Source organism: Macrobrachium nipponense, chromosome 8 (assembly GCF_015104395.2).
Source record: "Macrobrachium nipponense isolate FS-2020 chromosome 8, ASM1510439v2, whole genome shotgun sequence".
NCBI classification, from domain to species: Eukaryota; Metazoa; Arthropoda; class Malacostraca; order Decapoda; family Palaemonidae; genus Macrobrachium; species Macrobrachium nipponense.
In genome coordinates, this window is record NC_087203.1 from 26,644,898 (window position 1) to 26,665,662 (window position 20,765).

At 44.9% G+C, this 20,765-nt stretch overlaps 1 protein-coding gene across 1 annotated transcript; it reads left to right on the forward strand.

Moving 5' to 3' along the window:
- The first annotated feature begins 12,039 nt into the window (after window positions 1-12,039).
- Window positions 12,040-13,297, forward strand: LOC135222625 (uncharacterized). The gene is made up of 2 exons (XM_064260741.1): window positions 12,040-12,237; window positions 13,118-13,297. The coding sequence occupies exons 1-2, from the start codon at window positions 12,073-12,075 to the stop codon at window positions 13,295-13,297; spliced, it is 345 nt and encodes a 114-aa protein (XP_064116811.1). The 5' UTR covers window positions 12,040-12,072.
- The last annotated feature ends 7,468 nt before the right edge of the window (window positions 13,298-20,765 follow it).

A 20,765-nucleotide genomic window follows, 5' to 3' on the forward strand; every position in this document is an offset into this window, starting at 1 on the left:
CTGTGATAGAGCCCAAAAAAGAAAATAAATAATTAATAATAATAATAAATTTTATTTTCAGCTCAGTATACAAAGAATAGACAATAACATATACAAATCTGGATACATAAAATTACACATGATAAACAAAAATTTAATCAGGCAATACCCACCCCCACTTGCTGACGTAGTATAAAAGATGGTTTAAAAAATTATGTAAAATTACGGTAAACACCCATAATGATATTGGGAGAATAGTAAAACATAAAAATTAAAGTTTTATACATTCAACTTCCCTGCAGATATATACTTAGCTATAGACTCCGTCGTCTCCGACAGAATTTCAAATTTCGCGGCACACGCTACAGGTAGGTCGGTGATCTACCTCCCTGCCCTGGGTGGCAGGACTAGGAACCATCCCCGTTTTTCTAATCAGAATTCTTCTGTCGCCCGGACCATCAACATTGTTGTTGGTTCCTCTCGATTGGTTTTTCTTTTTTCACCGGCATTGATCTTCTTGACCGACTTTTGGTGACGTATTTGGATTGTTGGATTGGCATACGCTTTTGTGGACTGTTTTGTGGACTTGATTTTGGATTTTTCTTTAAATATGTCTGACTCTGGTATGGTTTGAGAGACGTTGTGTGAATGTAGGCTGTAAGGTGAGGTTGCCGAAAGCTTCGGTAGACCCTCACACGGTATGCAAGAGGTGCAGGGAGTATGAATGTTCTTTTACTAATTACTTGTAAGGAATGTGAGAACTTGAGTGAGAGCGAATGGAAGAATCTAACTAATTATTTAAAAAGTTAGAAAGAGAAAGAGTGAGGAAGGCTTCTCATAGAAGTTTAAGTAGTTCTAGATCTGAACTAATTCCAAGCTTGGGATCTTCCCCAAGGGTAAGTATTGCTACTTCTCCTTCCATTGCAGCCCCTTCTCCTATTGCAGAACCTTTAGATCCAGCGAAAGAACTTGCAGATCTAAAAGCAGCCTTCAAGTTGATGGAAAACAAAATGGCTGCCATACAAGGTAAGGCTAGTGATTTGTCAGTGGACAGTGATATGAGTGTCCCCAGGATGTAGTGGAGGGGCATCTGGTCGGCTCAGCAACGCTCCTAGGTCTAGACCTCTTCCAAGCTCACATGCCCAGAGGAGAAGGAATGTCGAAAGCCGTAAGAGGTTGTGGAGAATCCCCACCGATCAGGTGTCCCTTCGGCGGTTTCTGTGACACCCCAGACTGCCAAGGACCGCTATTGTAAAAGCGTCCTACGTGAGTGTTTCTCGTCGTCGGGATCTTCATCACCGAGACGTGATTGGAGAGATTCCGATCGATCTCGGCCTCTCAAGAGGAGTTGGAGGGCGCCGACTATTGACTCGAGCCCTGAAAACTTCCCTGAGAGTCTCCATCGGGAGTGAAGAAGGCAAGAAGAGCCATTCTTTCAACCAGAGTGAGAAGGAGGCAGGAGGTGGAGGCTATGGACTCCTCCCCTCCTCCTTCCCCTCCTCCCGAAGAGGATAAAGAGGAGGCTACTAAGAGGTTCATGATGGCGATGCAGGAACAGATTTCGTTGTTTGTAGGAGTCCTGTCAAAGGAGCCTCCTAGAAGGAAAGACACTTCCCTTCCTATTAAAAGATCCTCCAGACGTATGGAGGTATCTACCTCCAGGATCGATACTCCTACTCGAGGTGAGGTTTCCGGTACGAACCTGGATGAAACAATCAGACGTCTGGGCACCGGCCAGGAGTGAGGAGTCACCCAGGAGGCAGGAGCCAAGAAGCCAGGAGTTGAGGGATCCAACCAGGAGGCAGGAGCCCAGAGCCAAGAGTGTGGAGGCATTCCAGGCAAGAGGGCAAGAGCCAGGAGGGGCAAGAGCCAGGGAGGCAAGAGGCAGGGAGGCAGGAGCCAAGAGGCAGGAGCCAGGAGCCAAGACGGCCAAGGAGTCAGGAGGCAGGAGCCAGGATCCGGATCAGGAGGCCAGGAGTCCGGAGTCAGGAGGCAGGAGTCCGGAGGATCAGGAGGAGGCAGTGGAGTCAGGAGGCAGGAGTCAGGAGTCCAGGAGGCAAGAGTCAGGAGGGGGGGGCAAGAAGTCCAAGAGCCGTCAAGAGTCGGGGACTCTTTCCTGGAGGTTATGACTCTTCGCCAAATAGGAGCTCCTCTCCTTCAGAACATAGGAGGTCTTGGAAGGACTCTCCCTCCTAAACGTGAACTTTCTCCTTCGTCTGATCGAGGGTTAGACGAGTTGTCTGACGACGAACCTCCTGCTAATGAGGGACTTTCTAGTTATAAAGTCTTGGCCTCATTACTTCTACAAGAGTTTGGAGATTCTCTTAGTCCTGCGGCTCCATCCTTCTCCTCGTTCGCTCTTTTCGAGCTCAGCTACGGCTAATCGTCGGCCTTCTTGAAAATGAAGCCTGCGATATCAATGAAGAAGGCACTCCATTCTTTAGATTCTTGGATGGACAAGAAGAAGGAGTTAGGAAAGACGGTATTCTGCATGCCTCCTTCCAGATTGCACGGGAAGAGAGGTATTTGGTATGGGACAGGAGAGACTATGGGTCTTTCTTTACCCGCCTCTGCAGATGCCGACTTTTCCAGTTTAGTGGAGGCCTCTAGACGTCACTCCTTAGGATCGGTCAGAGCGACGTGGAGCACTTCAGAGGTTGAACCACTTTCTAAAGGGTACTTTTTTTGGTCACTTTAGAGGTGTTCAATTTTCTGGATTGGTCACTCGGAGTTTCTGGCCAACAAATCTAAGGATCCGGAGTTTCTGAAAAAAAAAAAACCCAGAAATTCTCCATAGCGTCCTGTCCTGCATGGACGAGGCAGTACAGGACGGTTCGGGTGAAGTGGCTTTCCCTTTTTGGTGCTGGTCTCCTGAAAAAGAGATCAGTTTGGTTCCCTGGTTTCCCTTTATCGAAAGGGGTTTCTCCGAGCCAGAGGACTGCCTTAACTGGTTCGCTCCTCTATCAGATCATCTGTTTCCTTCTCAGTTAGTGAAGGATATCTCGCCGCTAACTGAGAAGGCGACACAAGACCTACTTGACGCAAACGTCCAAGAAAGGACGACCGGTAGTGTCGACGGTTAAGAAGGAAATCTCGTCCTACTCAGCAGCCCTTTCGTGGAGGTGCAGCGGCTTCTTCCCCCTGCCAGAAAGAAGAGCTCTGAAAAGAGAGGAAGGTCTTCATTTAAGGCCCTTCAAGAAATCGAAGTGACTTGTTACTCCTCCAAGCACCAGTGGGCGCCAGACTCCTGAACTTTGCAGGAGTATGGGCACAAAGGGGAGCCGACCTTTGTCCAGTGTCGGTCCTGAAAGAAGGGATATGTCAATCCCTTCGACGAACCAGCCCGCCCTAACATCTACGCCTCGGGAACTGTCAGCGAGGTACAGAGACCCGTTAATGCGAAAAGACTCTCCTTCAAATGGTGGAGCAAATGTGGGAAAAGAGGGGCCATCGAACTTGTGCGGATCCACACGCCCCGGGATTTTACAATCGCCTTTTTCTAGTACCAAAGGCATCGGTTGGGGGTGGAGGCCAGTTCTGGACGTAAGCGCTCTGAATCGCTTCGTACAGAAAAAGAAGTTTCGTATGGAAACGTCCCGCCTCTGTAATGTCGGCGCTTCGCCCAGGAGATTGGATGGTCTCTCTGGACCTGCAAGACGCCTATTTCCACGTTCCCATTCACCATTGTCAAAGAAATATCTTCGCTTTGTGATAGGAGACAAGATCTTTCAGTTCAGGGCTCTGTGCTTCGGACTGTCTACAGCCCCACAAGTATTCACCAACCTGATGGCGAATGTAGCAAGATGGCTTCACCTAGAGGGGATAAACATCTCCCTCTACTTGGACGACTGGCTTATCAGGGCCAAGTCGAAGAGTCAGTGCTTGGAGGACTTAGAAGTAACAAGGAACATGATAGATTCGCTAGGGTTGCTCGTCAACCTCGAGAAGTCACAACTGATCCCCAGCCAGAACTTGGTCTATCTGGGATTCAGATGGATTCTCGGGGGGGGGGTTTTTTGTTTTCGGTATATCCTTCGCGAGAAAGAATCGCTCGAGGTTTGTCGAGAATCTCGAGCTTCTTAGAAAGAAAGAACAGCTCAGCGAGGGATTACCTGAGCCTTTTAGGGGACCCTGTCCTCATTGGAAAAGTTCTTCTCGCTAGGAGACTTCACCTCCGCCCTCTTCAGTTTTTCCTCAAAGAGGTGTGGAGTTGGAAGATGGGGTCAACTCTCGGACGTCTTCCAACTCCCTCAACCAAGAAAATAAAAAGATCATATGAACTGGGTTGGATCCCTCAGCTTCAAAAGAACGAAGGCGTATCGCTTGCTCTGCAGAACCCAGACCAAGTGTTGTTTACCGACGCTTCGGAGTCGGGATGGGGAGCGACGCTGGGAGCAAGGGAGGTGTCAGGCACCTGGACAAAGGAACGGTGTCCTGGCACATCAATTGCAAGGAACTTGTGGCCATACACCTAGCCTTAAAGTTCTTCGAAGAGATAGTCAGAGACGGGGTGATACAGATAAACTCAGACAACACCACGGCTCTGGCTTACATACGCAAGCAAGGAGGCACGCACTCTTTCTCCCTCTATCAGTTGACAAGACACTTGTTAACCTGGACGGAAGAAAGAGGCATAACTCTCCTCACAAGGTTTGTTCAAGGGATCAAGAATGTGAGAGCGGACAGACTGAGCAGACCAAACCAGGTCCTTCCCACAGAATGGACTCTTCACGAAGAAGTGTGTCGAAGTCTTTGGTCCCTGTGGGGGAGACCTCACATAGACCTGTTTTGCGACGTTCCTCTCCAAAAGAATAGAGACCTTTTGCTCTCTAGTAGAAGATCCGAGAGCCTTCGCAATAGACGCGTTTCTCATGGATTGGTCTGGTGTGGACGCTTACGCCTTTCCCCCGTTCAAAATCCTGGGGAAGTGCTCAGGAAGTTCGTAGCTTCAAAGAGCACGAAGTTGATACTCATAGCCCCATTTTTGGCCAGCCCAGGAATGGTTCACGGAGGTACTGGAGTGGATAGTGGACTTCCCCAGATCGCTTCCAAACAGACACGATCTACTCAGACAACCCCACTTCGAGAGGTTTCATCACAACCTCCCAGGTCTCGCTCTGACTGCCTTTCGACTATCGAAAGACTTGTCAGAGCGAGAGGCTTTTCTCGCAGGCTGCGGGCTCTATCGCTAGAGCCGCAGAGCTTCGACGAGAAGAGTATACCAGTCGAAGTGGGAAGTCTTCAGGAGGTGGTGTAAGGGTCAGAAGGCTGTCTCCTACCAGTACTCTATAGTGAATATTGCCGATTTCCTCCTCTTTCTGAGAGAGGAATCACACCTATCTCTCGACAATAAAAGGATACCGAAGCATGCTGTCTTCAGTATTCAGGCAATCGACTGGCCCTGGTGGACCATTGCTAACGGACAAAGAGCTCCACCGAGCTAAATTAGATTATTTTGAGACTTCGAAGCAGCTACTCCTAGAACACCTAGTTGGAATCTAGACGTGGTCCAGAAATTCCTTTCATCGGATAAATTCGAACCTTTACATCTGGCGTCCTTCCACGACGTCACTAGGAAATGCTTGTTCTGGTGGCTCTCGCTACAGCCAAGAGGACGAGCGAATTACACGCTCTGGATTCCACGGTTGGGGTTCAAAGGAGGATGCTGCCATCTGTTCTTTCCAGACAATGTTTCTGGCAAAGAACGAAAACCCATCAAAACCTTGGCCCAGAAGTTTTGAGGTAAAAGGCCTATCTAACCTGGTAGGCAGAGAGATAGAGAGATTCTCTCTGTCCAGTGAGAGCTCTTAAATACTATTTAGAGAGGAAGAGACAGATGGGAGCTTGTCAACCAAGGTCTTTGGTGTGCAGTGAAGAACCCCAAACGACTCATGTCCAAGAACGCCTTGGCTTTCTTTGTGAGAAGCGTTATTACGGACGCTCAAGAACAAGAAACTGCGGTCAGGAATCCTTCGGTCTTCTAAAGGTCAAGACGCATGAAGTAAGAGCAGTAGCAACGTCCTTGGCGTTCCAAAAGAATATGTCTCTGAAGAATATCATTGAGACTACATATTGGAGGTGCAATTCAGTGTTTGCATCTCATTATCTGAAGGACGTGAGAGTGACCTATGAGAAGTGTGCTTCTCGCTAGGTCCTTTTGTATCAGCAGATACAGTACTGGGTCTTGGAGCAAAGACTGATCCTTAATTTTGTGTTTTTATCGTACATAAACCCTCTTGTCAGATATGTGCTTGGTTTTCTAGTAGCAAGCTCACTACTGTCGCACGGGAGCAGAGTGTCATTGCTGGTAGGGGATCAAGGGTATGTATGACTAGTAGGGGAGTACACAAAATTTTTTTTTTTCTTGTATATTTTGTAATGAAAGTGTAATTATGTTTCGAGTTTTTTTGGTTGTTTGTGAGGAGTTTCGGGGATAACTCCTGACAATCTTAGACTAACATGGATGTTAGGATCAGGTGATCGGGATCGGTTTGTGCTCCTTGAACAAGGTGTATTGTCATGTTAGTGGAATAGCACCCAATGACAAAGGCCTTTAGGCCTCTGCCGATAAGTGGATAAGACCCCATTGGCAGACCCACAAGAACTCTTAGCCATAGATCATCTCGCTGAGGCTCTTGAGGCTAAGCAGACTCCAAGGCAGTAGCCGCGAAGTCTTCAGCCTAATAAGGTAGGAACCAAGGTTTATAAATACCTACAACATATGTTGTTTACCTGTCTATTTCAGTAGTTAGCTGTCTCTTACCCACCACCAATGGGTGCTAATCAGCTAAGTATATATCTGGCAGGGAAGTTGAATGTATAAAAATGATATTGTCATGTTACAATAAAGTTTTATACATACTTACCTGACAGATATATACGATTAATAGCCCACCCAGCCTCCCCGCAGGAGACAGGTGGAAGAGAAGAATTCTGATTAGAAAAGCGGGGATGGTTCCTAGTCCTGCCACCCAGGGCAGGGCGGTAGATCACCTGACCTACCTGTAGCGTGTGCCGCGAAATTTGAAATTCTGTCGGAGACGACGGAGTCTATAACTAAGTATATAATCTGTCAGGTAAGTATGTATAAAACTTTATTGTAACTGACCAATATCATATTATAACAATTAGAGTACTAGATTGTTCATAAATTAAAATTCCACCCAGGGGACTGTAGGTGGTTACAGTAGTCAGGCCCAGGAAGGCTTAAGTATTAAAGTTGAATGAAGCAAAAAACTACAGATAATCACAGTAATAATGAAAAAAAGAAAAAAAAAGAAAATACCAGTAATAACAATAATAGTAGCAATATAATAATAATGACAGATTCTGCAGATGACACTGCAAAACAGAGATTAGTCATGTAGGGAACAAATGCCTCATTTTCCCATCTTCCCCACAATTTATCTTCATCTTGCCCCACAATTTAGTTCTTGCCTCACTGCTTAAGATGCTTTGTATAAGCGAATTGCTGCTGTTTCACAGTCGGGTGATCAGACTGGACATTACAGTGATTTTTAAATTGTCCAGGTGGTTGTCTGTGAACATCTTTCTGGCGGGGTGGTAGCGAGAAGTGTTTGTGAGGTGTCTCAGAATGTCATTGTGAACAACAGTGATAAGTCTCATGGTCTCTCAGATGTAGTTCGTCCACAGGGAGCACCCATAGATACTATAGCAATACAAGCAGAAGAGCAGCAGTTTCTAGTCTCGGTGACAGAAGGCAAACCTCCTTGCAATCATTGTTGCCAGGTTGTGGCATAGTTTACAACACCTCTGTTCTCTGTCTGCTGTATCTTTTATGTCGGTCTGTGATAATTGTGACCCAAATACGGAAATTTGTGCACGAAATCCAGCAGATGATTTCCGAGAAAAATATGCGATTCTTCAATATGCGTAAGAGATTTTGGGAGTAGTGACATGCAGTGGGTCTTGGCTTCATTGTATAGGATATCAAATTCCTCTGCATATTGGCGGCAAGTGTCAATAAGTTGTTGGAGACCTTGCACTGATTAGGAAATCAGAACCATATTGTCAGCGTAACAGAAGTTGTTTATAGTTGTTTCATTGATAGTGCATCCGATTGGGAGTGAGGTCAGTTTGACATTGAGGGCATCTGTGTCTATTAAACAGGTGTGGTGAGAGAATGCCCCTTTGCTAAAAGCCCCTTTAGGGAGCCAAAGGTGTACGACAATACGTTACCCCATTTGACACAGAATTGCTGTGTGGAGAACCAGCGATATAATATGGCCAATTAAGTATAGTGGTGTGCCTCTTTTATGCAGCTTCAGGAAGAGCTTCAGGTAGTTTACTCTGTCAAATGCTTTTCTCACATCTACAAACATAGGAAAACAGGAGAGGCTGATGATAGGTAATAGTTCAGCAATTCTTTCAGTATGTATATAGATGCAGGTGTCGTCTTCAATTGTGATGAGACAGGGCCTGTTCCTGGAGAAAAATGCCAAAACGGACTTAAACATCACCCAAGAGGAAACGGACTTACTTCACGCAGGAGGAAAGTTCATTGCCAGGGCACAAGCCTATGAAGGATAGGCTAACACTCTTGGCCTGTGGGAACGCCAGTGGGGATTTCAAAGTGAAGCCCCTACTTGTATATCACTCTGAAACTCCCCGAGTGTTCAAGAAAAACGATGTGATCAAGAATAAATTGCCTGTGATGTGGAAGGCCAATTAGAAAGTATGGGTCACGAGGCAAATTTTCGTTGAGTGGGTAAATTCAGTGTTTGGCCTAAGTTTGAAAAAATACCTCAGTGAAAATCAATTGCCCCTCAAGTGCCTCCTGGTAATGGACAATGCTCCTGCGTATCCTCCTGGCTTGGAAGACCAGTTGTTGAATGAACTTAAATTTATCACTGTTAAGTTCTTGCCCCCTAATACCACTCCTCTCATCCAGCCCATGGACCAGCAAATCATCTCCAATTCCAAGAAACTTTACACAAGGCACTGTTCCAAAGGTGCTTCGAAGTGACCTCAGACACTGAATTGACCCTGAGAGAGTTCTGGAAGGATCACTTCAATATCTTCAACTGCATAAGCCTTATAGCCAAGGCTTGGCAGAGAGTGACTTCCAGGACAGTGAACTCTGGAGAAATTGTGGCCAGAGTGTTATGCAAGAAGGATTTTTAAGGATTGAGGCTGACCTTGATGACCCTATGCCTGTTGTGGAGTCTATTGCATCTCTGGGGAAGTCCATGGGCTTGTATGTGATTGGCAAGGATGTGGAAGAGCTAGTGGATGCCCACAGGGAAGAGCTAACCACTGAGGAGCTGCAAGACCTTTAGCAGGAACAGCAACAGATGGCAAATGAGGAATCTGAGGAGTAGGAGGAAGAGAGAGTGATACTGTGCCTACTACAGTGATTAAAGAAATGTTTTCTGAGTGGAGTGAACTAAAAAAACTTTGTTGAGACTAACATTTAATGACAACGCCTTTTACCATTTCAGGCAAATGTTAAAGAGACTTCAGAAACAAATGTTTCTGGACAGTTTTTTTTATTTGGCAGGGGTCCAGTGACTCTCAAGCTGGTCCTAGTGCCAGTTAAAAATGAAGTGGGGGAAGTAACCTCAGACAGTGCTACTAAAAAATGTAGAGAAGTAACCCCAGATAAGTTCTTGATACCTGAAGTTCTTCTGGAGAGGGATTCCCCTTTCAAACAGTAACATCTCCTCTTCCTCCCTCTCCCCTCCTCTCCGTCTTCCATATGCTAACAAGAATCTTCCATAAAGGTAAGAGTGATGTTAAATGTTCATTATTCATTTCATTATTCATTTATATTTATTTCTCATTGTTTTCTGTATGTAAAACTGTGTTTATTCCCTGTAAAATTTATTTTATGTTAATATTTTGGGGGGGGGTCTGGAACGCATTATTACTATTTACATTATTCCTTATGAGAATTATTGCTTTGGTTTTTGTACATTTTGGATATCTTTGGAGGTTTCAGAACGGATTATGTACAAAAACCTGGGTATCGCCATACTTGTGATAGCCTTGTTACCGACTGGTTCACCTACTCTCTATGGTAGCTTTTTAGTTTTGGGATTTAAGGACTGGATATCTTTCTAAAGACAAGGATAATTACCGGATTCTGAATTTCTAGACATTGCATCGACTCTTGGTTGCTTTTTATTTAATCTGCAGTGCTTAAGAGCAATGTTGATCTGCGCTTTCACCTGTCTCATTAGTAATGCAGTGTCCTTCCCTTGGGCTACCATTTTACCTCCACAGTAAAAACATTTCTTGTGAATATATATACATACAGATCTTTAACCAAGTCATTCCTTCCAGGTATATTACGAGAGTTACCTTGACGATTTAAAGGTAGCCCTGCCGAAGGCAAGCATGGCGAAAATTATGTTAGAATACAATTCTATTAGGTCTTTCCTGTGGTGGTCATTTTTACAATTTGTGTTAGTACAAAGTAAGGCATCTGCCATTTGAACTATTGACTGCAACCTGGTTTCTGTGGTTAACCTAAAGTGTCTGGTTTTCTGTTGGTTTTTAAAATCCCAGTTTATGCTGGGGGGCGTATCAAGAAGGAAACAGAAGGAATGCTAACAGTGGCACAGTGATCAGGCTCTAAGAACCAGATATGTTCAAAGAATGATAGATGGAAGTACTTAACATCTCACTCTTATGCAGGAAGTGCAGTTGAAAAACAAGACCATAAACTACATAGTAAGCGAATGTCCGGCACTTGCACAGAACCAGTACAAAAAGAGGCATGATTCAATAGCAAAAGCCCTCCACTGGAGCTTGTGCAAGACACATCAGCTAGCAGTAGTAAGTAGTACAAACACCAACCTGAGGGAGTAATGGGAAAAGATCAGGCAAAGATCCTCTGGGACCATGGTATCAGAACAGATAGGATGATATTTGCCAATAGACCAGACGTGATATTGATTGACAAAATCAAGAGGTAAGTATCACTCATTGATATCACAATACCATGGGACACCAGAGGAGATGAGAAAGAGATAAGAAGACCAGAAAATAGAAATAAGAAGGATATGGGATATGCCAGTGGAAATGTACCCATAATCATAAGAACAGTAGACACAATCCCAAGGTCCCTGAAAAGGAACCTGGAAGAACTATATGCTGAGTAGCTCCAGGACTCATGCGGAAGAAGGTGCTACTAGAAACAGCACTCATAGTAAGAAAAGTGATGGACTTCTATGGAGGCAGGATGCAACCCGGAACTAAACACTATAAAAACCACCTAGTTGAATAGGATTACTGTGATAGACCCCCAGAAAACAAAAATAATAATATTAATAGGTAATGAGGATTAAAAGCCACAGTATATAGTGTTAAAAATATATATATGTACAGGGGCAAAAAATGACAAGGAGAGACTTTTTGGACACTACTCTGTATCCCTCATCAGTCCTACTGAATGGTAAAATAATGGAGGGAGAGTTACAACAATGCACAAAACTGATCCAAGACAGATTCTTCTAACAGTTTTGGTCAGGTAACTCCCTCCATTGTTTTACCATTCAGTAGGACTAATGAGGGATGCGGAGTAGTATCCAAAAGTCTCTTATTGTCATTTTTAGCTCTGTTCATAAATATTTTTAACATTACAGTGGCTTTCAATTCTTGATATCATAGCCTCATTACAGTGGTTCCTTGTTTCAATTTAATATAATAATAAGGATAATAAAAAAAATAGAATTGGGAATTGAGGTCTGGCCCATAAGCTTCTAACGATGGTGTAGCAGTATATCTTTTAATTTGCCTTTCTGCAAATAAGGATAGGGATGCTAAGACTAATTTATCACATTTATTATTGTTGTCAGATATATTGTAGCATCATAAATATTCCAAATCTTAATTGGAATTTAGTCATGAAAAATTATGTTGATCATGAAAAATTATGTTGAAAGTTGGCAAAGGACTGAAAAAATTTGTTCAGCTCCACAAAAGTTTCAAGCCAAGTAAAAGATGTTATTACTTACGGTCTCATTTTAATGGAAAGGAATATCATTAAATACATTTGTTTAATGAATAGGAATATCATTGAATACATTAATATATAATGGAAAGGAATATCATTATGAAAACATTTAGATGTATTTAACGCTTTCCTCATCAACAGGTTCTGTAGGAGAGTTAAGAAAAGGAATTGACAAAATGAATCACCACAGCTGTAGCACTTCCAGGAGTGATAGCCCACTGGAGTCTTCAGAGCGAAAAAAGAAGCATAAGAAAAAAGACAAGGAAAAAAAGGAAAAGGTGAGTAACATCTGTCAGAGGTGAAGGGTTGAAATAAATTTTATCATATATTTTTGTGGAACATATTATTCACTTGTTCACAGGGGAAATTTCATTAATTCGCACATTTTTTTCACTAATTCGCACATTTTTTCATAGAGTAATATTCACTGATTATACTATGTATGTATTTTCATTTGATTTTCATGACTAAATACATTTTTTATAATAAGAAATCATTTACTAATTTTCAAATGTTAATATTAATGTAAACACCGCATAATACAAATGAAATAAATCTGTAATGCAAATCGTAAACTTGTTAAGCTCACTCTGGGCCCACCTTGGAATGACAAGTGGGCCCTAGAATAAGCTTAACAAGTTTATGATCTCTCCCAGCTCTCTCTCATCTATCTCTCTCTCGATGGCTTCCCCTCTCTCTCTCTCTCTCTCTCTCTATCTCCTCTCTCTCTCTCAAAAAAAAAAAGAAATATGAGAAAATTAGGGTTATACAAGTGAATTCCACTGTGGAACTCAAGAAGTGTGAGGCAATTAGACAAATTATCCCCCCCCCCTCCCTCTCTCTCTCTTTCTAAGTGTAAATGAATAAATTTTGACAAGATATATTGAAGTCTGAATACTATGTGGCTATTATAGATAATGTTAAATCCTAATTTGGGAATCTTGTAGCTGTTGTTGGTTATTTAATATTAAGGGATTCTATTGTAATGTACTTTTTTTAATGAAGTTATTTTTTGTATATAAAATTACTTTTGTCTCTGAGTTGTTGCAGGATATTTGTCATTCTTTATTCATGTTTTGACCTCATTGAAGCTCTTGTATAGTTATCTTTTTAAATCGTTTGACGTTTGTTGATTGATAGTTAAAATTAACTTTTCAGGATGATGAGAAATCAGGGAAAAAGCACAAGAAGAAGAGTAAAGATAAAACCAAAGATGTGGAAAAAGATGGAGAAAAGAAGAAGAAAAAGAAGAAGAGGGATAAAGAAAAGGATGAATTAGAGGAGTTCTTTGGAGGCTCACCTGAGAAGGAATTTGATGAAGCTTATGAAGCCATCTAAAAAATTTCAAGGGGTATTTGCTTGATTTATTGATACAGTTTCCACAAGGACATAGCTTGACTAATGTAAGTTGTGTTGTGTGATCCTAAATCTCTCATAGTTATAAGTGGCTGTCAGGTGGATCAAGACTGTGGTCATTTGATTACCTCTCAGCTCTGTCCCAAATATTACGCCTTGTTTGTTCAAGTAACCAAACTAAGTTATTAAATGATGCCATTATAAATTTTGCAAATGTCTACTATAATAATTAGGGGAGCTCTCATAGGCTTTTGCTATTAGAAGAGGGTGGAGAGTGATAAAAGTGCCTCAGGTGTGGAGGTATATGTCAGAATGTGACTTTTTTCAGGAGTTATACAATATGTTTGGGAAGAGAAGGACCTGACTAAGTTAAATTTAGTGAAATTAGATATTGATGAGGCCATTTGCTTGCATACTGTATTTTATTTTGATTTAAGGAATAAAGGAATAAAAGTTTTATGTTAAAGAACCAGAGGGGGTGTAGGTTAGGGGTTCTTGGCACAATATGACACAATCTTCTTTTTCTTGTAAGTATTGGTACAATTTGAGTAAGAGTAAGTCATTTAGTTTTATAGTGGCATCGATTCTTATGAATCTGCTATGTACATTAAGCCATAAAGCACATTAGTTTATGTTTTGTAAGTCTTGTTAATTGTATAAAATACATATTTGTATAATAATAGTTTCTCCTATATAATGGTGTGCATTTATATGGACAAAATTAAAACTTATTCATACACAGTTAACATATTCCTACATTATTTAATGTTAGAAAAGGAAGTTCATAAACTTAGGCTAAATAGTTTTTGTAATGAAATATGAAAGATGATGCAAGTTAGGGAGAATGGGAGTTGCAGTTTCATTCTGAAGGAATCAAATTCATGTAATGTTGAGGGTATGTCATTGTTGTGAGGGATTTGTAACATCGTGAAAGTGAATACTAGATATTTCCACCTAGATGTTGCCATTTTTTCAGAATTTTTATTTTATTACAAGTTGATAACAATTTTCAACGTTATCTGCTGGTAATGCGGTGAAGTTTTATATCTGAAGGAGAATAGATTAGGTAGGTCTCTCCCTTGTGGTAAGATATAGGTAGTTTCTATCTTATCTCATAAATTTGTTATTTAAGCAAATACCACAGGAAATGATAGACGCAAGGTCAGTACCAAATGCTTTCTCTTTTTTGTACATGAACTTCCCTGCCAGATATATACTTAGCTTAGGTCTCTGACGTCACGACAGAAAATTCAAAACTCGCGGCACACGCTACCGGTAGGTCAGGTGATCTACTTACCCGCCGCTGGGAGGCGGTGTAAGAACCCATCCCCCTTTCTTGTCAGATTATTTTCTGTCGCCGGCTGGACAACACCTGTTGTTCAGTCCTTACGATAGTTAAATTCGTTCTCGTTGCCGACGATTTGGATTTTGGTGTGAAGTACCCTTTGGTTGTTGGCTTGGCATACGCTTTTTGGACTGTGTTTTGGATTTTTCTTTTGGATTTCTCTTACATATCTATAATCATGGATGATTTTGAAGTTAAGAAACCTAGTTTATTTAGGGTTTGTTCAGAGAAGGAATGTAAAGTTAGGCTTCCTAAAGCTGCATTAGATATCCTCACATCGGTATGTGAGTCGTGTAGAGGGAAGGAATGCTCTTTATTAACCCTTGCAAAGAGTGTGAGAATTTGGATGAGGATGGTTGGAAGGCTCTCTCTTCTTATGTGAGAAAGTTAGAGAAGGATAGGGTGCGCAAGGCTTCTTCAAAGAGTTCTAGTAGATCGAGGGAGAGTGAAGTTGACGCTTGAGAATCCTGTAGTAGAAGTAGTTCCTTCTTTCCAGTTTCAGCCCCTGCGCCCAGCTTTGAACCCGAAGATTTTTTCGTTTTCGGAAGTGCTTCTGGGAGAGCCTCGATCAGGAGTAAGGAGAGCCTCGCTCGCTCTCGACAAGGTAAGAGTGATGATAGTGCAAGTGATCAGTGCAGTGCCCCTAGTGCAGTGGAGGGTGCGTCTGACCGGCTCACTAACGCTTCCAGGCCTAGACCTCTTCCAGACTCCCAGACCCAGTGGAGGAGGAAAGTCGAAAGCCGCAGGAAGGTTAGGGAGAACCCCCCACCGGTCAGGCGTCCCCTCGGCAGTTCCTGTTGCTCGTTCCCAGGCCTGCCTTGGATCGAACCAAGAAGGAGTTATTGCGCCAGTGCTTCTCGTCATCTTCGTCGCCTTCTCCTCAGCGTAGATGGAGCGCATCGGAGTCGTCTCGCCCTCTCAAGAGGCCCTGGAAGGATCCTTGCGCCCTTCCTTCCAGCCCCGAATCCTTCGCGGAAGAGCCAGAAGTGGGAACGCAAGAGAACCAAGATTTCGTCCGGTTACGCTTCTCCTGTTCGCTCTCGGACTTCGTCCCCTGTAGAGGAGTTTAAGAGATCTCCTGCGCGTATCCTGGCGGGTTCTGCAGGCGCAGATTGCGGCTTTAGCGGAGTCTATTGCCGGGACTTTCTCATCGTCGGAAGGGGACGCCTCACTTCATTCCGGGTGTGGAAAGAAAGGGTCTTCTAAAAAAAAAAGCGTTCCTTCGGCTAAATCTCCTTTGGCTAGAAGAGCTTATTTGAGCCTGTTAGTAGGACGGTCAGAAGTGGCAAGGCTGGAGCTCGGGATCTTTCTCCGAGTAGGCTCTCCTCTCTTCCCAGCAAGAGTTGTGAGCATGTAAGGCGTAAGGAGCCAGACAGGCTCTCTCCTCAGGATTTCCGCTCCTCTTCAGTTAGGCGCCAAGAGCTTGACAGACATCAAGAGCCTCGTTTTCGTCAGGAGCGAAGGAAGAGTTCTTCGCCTGGTGGCCACTCTCCTTTTGACGGACGCTCGGAGCCTAGTAGGCATCAAGAGCCTAGTAGGCGCCAGAAGCCTAGTAGGCGCCAAGAGCCTGGTAGGCGGCAACGGAAGTTTTCCTCCGTTAGATCACTCCGATTGGATAGGCGCTCAGAGCCTTGTAAGCGCCGCGCTTCTGACAGGGATTCATCTGTGGATGTTTTCTCTCCCCGTGGCAGGCGTCAAGAGCCTGGCAGGCGTAGTGAGGATGGCAGGCGCCAAGAGCCTAGCAGGCGCAGAGAGCCTGATAGGCGCTCTCCCTTATCCAGACGCTCTTCTGTGGAGTTAGAATCTGTTTCCGACAGTCGGGCCTCCACTTGTAGGCGCTCTCCTAGTAGGCGCTCCCCAAGTAGGCGCTCTCCTAGCAGGCGCTCACCAAGTAGGCTCTCTCCTGGGAGGCGCTCTCAAATTAGGCGCTACTCCTAGTTAGGCGCTCTCCAACTAGGCGCTCTCCTAGTAGGCTCTCTCCTGGGAGGCGCTCTCTAAGTAGGCGCTCTCCTGGTAGGCGCTCTCCTGGTAGGCGCTCCCCGTGTAAGCGCTCTCCCGGTGGTTTTTCTTCCAGTAGGCGCTCGCCTAGTAGGCGCTCTCCGAACAGGCGCGCTCTCAAGGATTAGCTCTCCTCCGGGCAGTAGAGCTTCTAGATGTCATTCTTCTGTAGAATTTGTTGCTGATTCGGAGGAAGATTTGCCCAAGGATGCTTCGGTTTCTTCGTATATGAGCTTACAGACCTCCTCTTGCAAGATTTTGGGGAGTCTCTTTCGGCCGTTGCTCCTCCGTCTCCTCCTTCCTTATTTTCAACGACCAATACGGCTAAGAAGTCTTCAGTCGTTAAGATGAAGCCTACAGTGTCTATGAAGAAGGATATGAAGAACTTTGACGACTGGTTGGCTTTCAAAAGAAGAGAAGGGCAAAGACCAGTTTTTTCTTTTCCCCCGTCCAAGCTGACGGGTAAGATGGGGTTCTGGTACGAGTCAGGAGAGCCCTTGGGTCTAACGCTTCCCTCTTCTGCAGACTCGGACTTCTCTTCGTTGGTCGATTCCGCACGTCGCTCGGCGCTGAATTCTGCGAAGACGACGTGGGGTATGAGCGAGTTGAATCACCTTCTGAAGGGAATGTTCCGAGTCTTAGAAGTTTTTAACTTTCTTGACTGGACCCTGGGAGTGTTGGCTAAGAGGACTCAAGAGCAAGACACTCTTTCGCCTGAAGACCTCCACGCAGTTCTGTCTTGCATGGACAAGGCAGTGAGAGACGGTTCCGGGGAAATTGCTTCACTTTTTGGTGCAGGAGTGGTAAAGAAGAGGGCCGTTTTCTGCTCTTTTCTTACCAAGGCGGTTTCTCACGCACAGAGAGCTTCCTTGCTGTATTCACAGCTTTCCCGCAACTCTTCCCCAAGAAGACTATTAACGATATCTCCAGCTCGTTATCAGCAAAAGCGACGCAGGATATGCTAGCTCGCTCGGCTAGAATTCCGAAACCTTCGTTTCAGCAGAAGACGAAGAAAGAGGCTCAAAGTAGGCAAGAACCCTTTCGAGGAGGACCTTCGTCTCGCTCTTCTTCCTCCAGAGGTTCGAGACCACCTAGAAGAGGAAGGACCTTCTCCCGGTCTATTAGGGCCAAGAAATAGTTCGGGGTCCTCCAGACAACTGTGGGTGCCAGACTTCTGAACTTTGCAGATGTCTGGGCACGAAAGGGGGCGGACAACTGGTCCCTCGCGATCATCAAGAGGGGATACCTCATTCCCTTTATTTCGAGACCACCCTTGACCACCACTCCAAGGGCACTGGTGGCCAAATACAAAGACCCACTAATGAATCAAGCCCTCGCTCTAGCGGTAGAGCTGATGTTAGAGAAAGAGGCAATAGAGATGGTTCAGGACCCCCTTTCAGCGGGGTTCTACAACCGTCTGTTCCTAGTTCCCAAGAACTCAGGAGGATGGAGACCGGTTCTGGACGTAAGCGCCCTGAATGTCTTTGTGAAGAAGAGGAAGTTCGCTATGGAGACGACGTCATCAGTCTTAGCAGCTCTTCGTCCCGGGGACTGGATGGTGTCGCTGGACCTTCAGGACGCTTACTTCCATGTGCCGATCCATCCTTCTTCTCGCAAATATCTCAGATTCATGTGGGGAGGGAACGTTTTTCAGTTCAGGGCCCTATGCTTCGGCCTTTCCACGGCCCCCCAAGCAATATTCACAGGACTGATGAAGAACGTTGCCAGTGGCTTCATCTCGAGGGAGTGAGGATTTCCCTCTACTTGGACGATTGGCTTATCAGGGCCAAATCCAAGGAGAAATGTCTGGAGGACTTACGAGTGACGTTGGATCTAGCAGCTTCTCTGGGTTTGCTAGTGAATTTCGAGAAGTCACAGCTAATCCCCAGTCAAGAGCGTATCTATCTGGGGATTCTGATGGCTTCTCAGGTTTTTCGGGCGTATCCGTCCCCAGAGAGGATAACCCGAGGTTTGGAGAAGGTAGCAATCTTTCTAGAGAAAGATGTATGCACAGCGAGGGAGTGGATGAGTCTGTTGGGGACACTCTCCTCGCTGGAGCAATTCGTGTCTCTAGGAAGGTTGCACCTCAGACCCCTACAGTTCTTCCTGACGAGGAACTGGGATCGGAAGTCTCAAGGTCTGAACTTTGCGTTCAAGATTTCGCAAGAGATAAAGGAGGATCTACGTTGGTGGCTAGACCCTCTATTGTTCAAGGAAGGCCTTTCCTTGCAGGTTCGGAACCCCAACCTAGTGTTGTATGCAGACGCTTCGGACAAAGGTTGGGGAGCTACTCTCGGGTCGAGAGAAGTGTCAGGCACCTGGATGGGGGATCAGGTGTCCTGGCACATCAACAAGAAGGAGCTAACAGCGATTTGGTTAGCTCTCAAGACCTTCGAACCCCTCGTAAAAGGGAAATATGTTCAGATCAACTCCGACAACACTACAGCCCTGGCTTACATTCGGAAACAGGGGGGGACTCACTCTTTCTCCCTGTACGAGACAGCGAGAATCGCTCCTCTTGTGGTCAGAGGAAAGGAACATAAGGCTTCTCACCAGGTTTGTACAGGGAGAAAGAAATGTCAGAGCGGATCTGCTAAGCAGAAGGAATCAAGTCCTTCCCTCAGAGTGGACTCTGCACGCGGACGTATGCCAGGAGCTGTGGAGGACGTGGGGCAGGCCCCATCTCGATCTATTTGCGACCTCCAGGAATGCGCGGATAGATCTATACTGCTCCCCTATTGCAGACCCAAGAGCAGTGGCAATAGATGCATTCCTGATGGATTGGAGGAATCTGGATCTTTACGCGTTCCCGCCTTTCAAGATTATAGGGGAAACGTTAAGGAAATTCGCAGCGTCAGAGGGAACAAGGATGACGTTGATAGCTCCGTTCTGGCCCGCCCACGACTGGTTCACAGAGGTACTGGAATGGCTGGTGGATGTCCCAAGATCCCTACCTCTAAGAGTCGATCTGCTCAAACAGCCCCACTTCGACAGGTTTCACAAAAACCTCCCCGCTCTCAGTCTGACTGGATTCAGACTATCAAGAGTCTCGTCAGAGCTAAGGGCTTTTCGGCAAAGTCTGCAAGGGCTATTGCCAATGCACGTAGACCTTCCACATCTAGAGTCTACCAGTCGAAGTGGGATGTTTTTCGACGCTGGTGCAGGAACTCATAAAGTTTCCTCCTCAGTACCTCTGTGACTCAGATTGCAGATTTCCTTATCTTCCTGAGGGAAAAATGCGGGTTGGTTGTCTCCACCATCAAGGGATACAGGAGCATGCTTTCCTCAGTTTTTCGTCATAGAGGATTAAACATATCTGAGGACAAGGACCTCCATGATTTAATCAGATCGTTTGAAACGGTTAAAAGAACCTCCTCCTTAGTGCCTAGCTGGAATCTTGATGTCGTGCTGCTCTTCCTGAGGTCCTCAAGGTTCGAACCTCCCCATGCTGCTTCGTTCAGAGACTTTCGATGAAGACTCTTTTTCTCTGTGCGTTAGCGTCAGCGAAGAGGGTCAGCGAGCTGCAGGCTCTAGAAGGTGAGGTAGGTTTCCAAGGAGGCTCCGCGGTTTGCTCTTTTCTTCCGGCTTTCCTAGCCAAGAATGAAAACCCTTCTTCGCCGTGGCCCAGGAGCTTCGAAATCAAAAGCTTATCCTCCTTAGTTGGGACAGAAGAGGAGAGATCTCTTTGCCCGGTGAGAAGCCTGAAATATTATCTTCAGAGGAAGAAAAGACTTGCCGCTAATGAGAGCAATCTCTGGTGCTCTGTAAGGGACCCCAGTAGGCCCTTATCTAAAAATGCACTCTCATTCTTTATCAGGAATATTATTAGAGAAGCACACACTTCTTGCAATCAGCAACAGTTTAACCTTCTGAAAGTCAAGGCGCACGAAGTACGGGCCATCGCGACGTCTTTGGCTTTCAAGAAGAATTTGTCATTACAAAACCTTATGAAGGCCACTTTTTGGAGGTGTGAATCAGTCTTCTCTAATCACTACCTAAAGGGACGTATCGATTACGTATGATAAGTGTTTTGGGCTAGGCCCGTACGTATCGGCGGATTCAGTGCTGGGGCAGGGAGCTGAAACACATCCTTTTTAATCCTTTTTC

Excerpts from the sequence above, each read along its gene's own strand:
- LOC135222625 (XM_064260741.1), top strand. The coding sequence starts at position 12,073 with ATGTATTTAACGCTTTCCTCATCAACAGGTTCTGTAGGAGAGTTAAGA. Across the intron at positions 12,238-13,117 it reads ACAAGGAAAAAAAGGAAAAG|GATGATGAGAAATCAGGGAA; the intron begins GTGAGTAACATC and ends TTAACTTTTCAG.